The following is a 2,515-nucleotide window of genomic DNA, read 5'->3' on the forward strand; positions in this document are numbered from 1 at the left end:
GCTGAAAAAGAAACTTCCCAAGAAACTTTTTGCACACTCAAATAGAAAGCTGTGGATATTCCCTTAATTATACCCATTGCAGGTATTGCAGCCTTCTCTTATCTACTAACATAAACTGTCCTTTCATTCTCCTGTGGTGTTGGGTCCCACTATATTGTGTCTACCTCAGAAGGGCTTCTTCACATGTACATACACAGATCTCTGTCATGGGGCACTTCAACACTCCCTAATTCACCAGCTGCCTATCTTCATTGTAGTTAAAACTCTGCAGTAGATGAGGAGAAGGTAAAAAAAAAATTAAAACAAACCCAACAACAAACCAACAACTACTTTTTTTCTTTTTTTCCTTTTTTTTTAGGTCAGTTCACTCTTCTGCAAGTGTGACTGAGGCTGTTAAGTCTCTTGCTTCTGATTGCAGTGCCACAAATTTCAAGGCCATGCCAAAGGTATCTAAAAGGTAAGGGGTTTTCAGCTTGTTCTTAATTTTGTTAAATACCAAGACATTATAAATCTACATTAATATCAATGTAGATACTAACCATCATAAATCTAGATTTAAGAGATCTTCATGATCTGTCACTAAATTTGGTAGTGTTACCTAGCGGTGCTAGTAGATGCTGCTGTTGCATTTCCTCTGGTCTTCTGGGAGGACTGGAAAAAGTTAAACATGACTGCCTTTCTGTTAGGTATGTTTGCTACTACTTGCATTTGCTTCATGCTTGAAAATTTCCTGTAGAGCATAGGAAGTTAACCTCAGAATAACATTTTTATTTTATTCTAGTGTTGGACTACAACAGACTGTCTCAAGAACTCTACCTACCCGTAGGAGAGTTGAAGGGATGTTACTAAGAAGTAAATCAGTACCCCATGTTAAAACTGTTCCCTTTGTAAACATTCCCCTGGCTGATGGACAGGTATCAAACCTTTTTTCTTTTTCTTTTTTTTTTCCCAAATGTAATCTTACAGTAGTTGATAAACTGAATAGTCTGATCGTGATCGCTTGTGCTATCCCTAAATGAGTTGCTGCTAAACAAAAGGAAAAATGGTTACTAAAGCTTTGCAGTTTAGCAGGGAAGCACATGATTTTCAGAAAATGTGGCCATACAGGCAAAAACTTTGAGAATAGTTTTTCTTAAAACTGTTTCTCTTCATGTTTAGACACTCTGTACAGCTGGTGGAGACCTCCATAATATTGATGTGCAACTACTAAATCAAGACACAGTACAGCATATTCATAATTTAGTGGTAAGCTTAAACTAGTAGGCTTATGTAAGTATTGGGATTCAGACACCTAGTCCCAGGTTTTCATGTGAGCTACTGTCATGAATGCAAATTCTAAGTGCTTTAACTCTTCTGAGGGCAGTTCTAAATTGGCTATCATAAACTGGAGGAATAGGGCAAGGGAGGAACGGGGAGGGGAGAACAGCTGCACACAGATAATGTGTAAAGGGAAATCACTTAAATAAGCATGTGTAGTGTGGTAATTGTCTGGGGGACAACAGAAGCATCAACGCTTCCTTTTAGATTGTGCTGGTGTCTCTCCTACCATGCGAGCAAACTGCCATTCTCTTATCTCATATTCACAAAGGTTTACAAAGCTACAGCTAAGCTTCAGTTCTTGTTATAATCTCTCTATTATTCTATGTCCCTTGCTGAGTAAGAACTATACCCTTGTTAATTCTCTGCTGCTGCTGAGTAATAACTGCCTTACCTTTGGTTCAGGGAAGTAAATTGTTTTGAAGCAGAATTAAGTTGAACAGAACTTTGTAGCACATAGTGCCTGACTCCTCTGAAGATGAAGGTACCTGGGGTTTTGGATACAGTAATGTACAGCACTAGAAATCTATCTAGAATAAATAATAATCAGTTTACAGTCTTGCAAGTACTTATATTTAAATTAAGCTAAAGGTCTGGAATCTGTTTTGTATTTTATAACCTGGACCTGTCTGTGTATGTAGAAAATGGGGGACTGCCTGCTCACTGCTTGCTTTAGCAGTAATCTTTCTTCCACTGGTTACTTCCAACTTCTTGGCAAAGCTTTTTTTTTTTCCTCCAAAAGAGTACAATCACTTTTCTCTTTCTTCTTCCAAGTTCTGTTGGGTAGCTTGAACTAAAAGGTATTTTTCCCTCCTCAGAGTGAGCTGACTGTGCTGTGTGGAAAGGCAACAGCTAAACCGAGTTAATGGAACTGTCTTTTGACTACAGAATATTCATGACAGCTCTTGCTTTCTGCCTCTGAAGTGTTTAGAGAATGTCTGTAATGTCTTAATAAAGCTGTATACTGCACAGTAAACATTTTTATATAAAAGCTTACAGTGTGATGTGTATTATTAAATTCCTGTTATCTCTGTGAAGGATATAAAACCAGAAGAAAATAATTCTACTTTTCCAACTTCTTTAGCTTAGCTAACATCTAACCTCAGTTCACAGTAAAATGAACAGTAATAGGTTATATGTAAGGAATAAGTTTTAACTCTGATATTCTAAATTAGACTTTTTTTTTTCCACACAACTG

The 2,515-nt window shown here is 37.2% G+C and overlaps 1 protein-coding gene across 1 annotated transcript in view; it reads left to right on the forward strand.

Moving 5' to 3' along the window:
• The window catches only part of LOC104540088 (borealin-2-like), a gene marked incomplete at its 5' end in the record, with an annotated part of 5,878 nt that extends 3,566 nt beyond the window's left edge, over nt 1–2,312 (forward strand). Inside the window, 4 exons of the mRNA XM_010183809.1 lie at nt 359–457; nt 782–914; nt 1,159–1,245; nt 2,136–2,312. Of these exons, the coding sequence (XP_010182111.1) occupies nt 359–457; nt 782–914; nt 1,159–1,245; nt 2,136–2,183 (367 nt within the window). The remainder of the gene's footprint in view (nt 1–358; nt 458–781; nt 915–1,158; nt 1,246–2,135) is intronic.
• Between the last annotated feature and the right edge of the window lie 203 nt (nt 2,313–2,515).

The sequence above is a fragment of the Mesitornis unicolor genome, unplaced genomic scaffold (assembly GCF_000695765.1).
Source record: "Mesitornis unicolor isolate BGI_N332 unplaced genomic scaffold, ASM69576v1 scaffold27204, whole genome shotgun sequence".
Lineage (NCBI taxonomy): Eukaryota > Metazoa > Chordata > Aves > Mesitornithiformes > Mesitornithidae > Mesitornis > Mesitornis unicolor.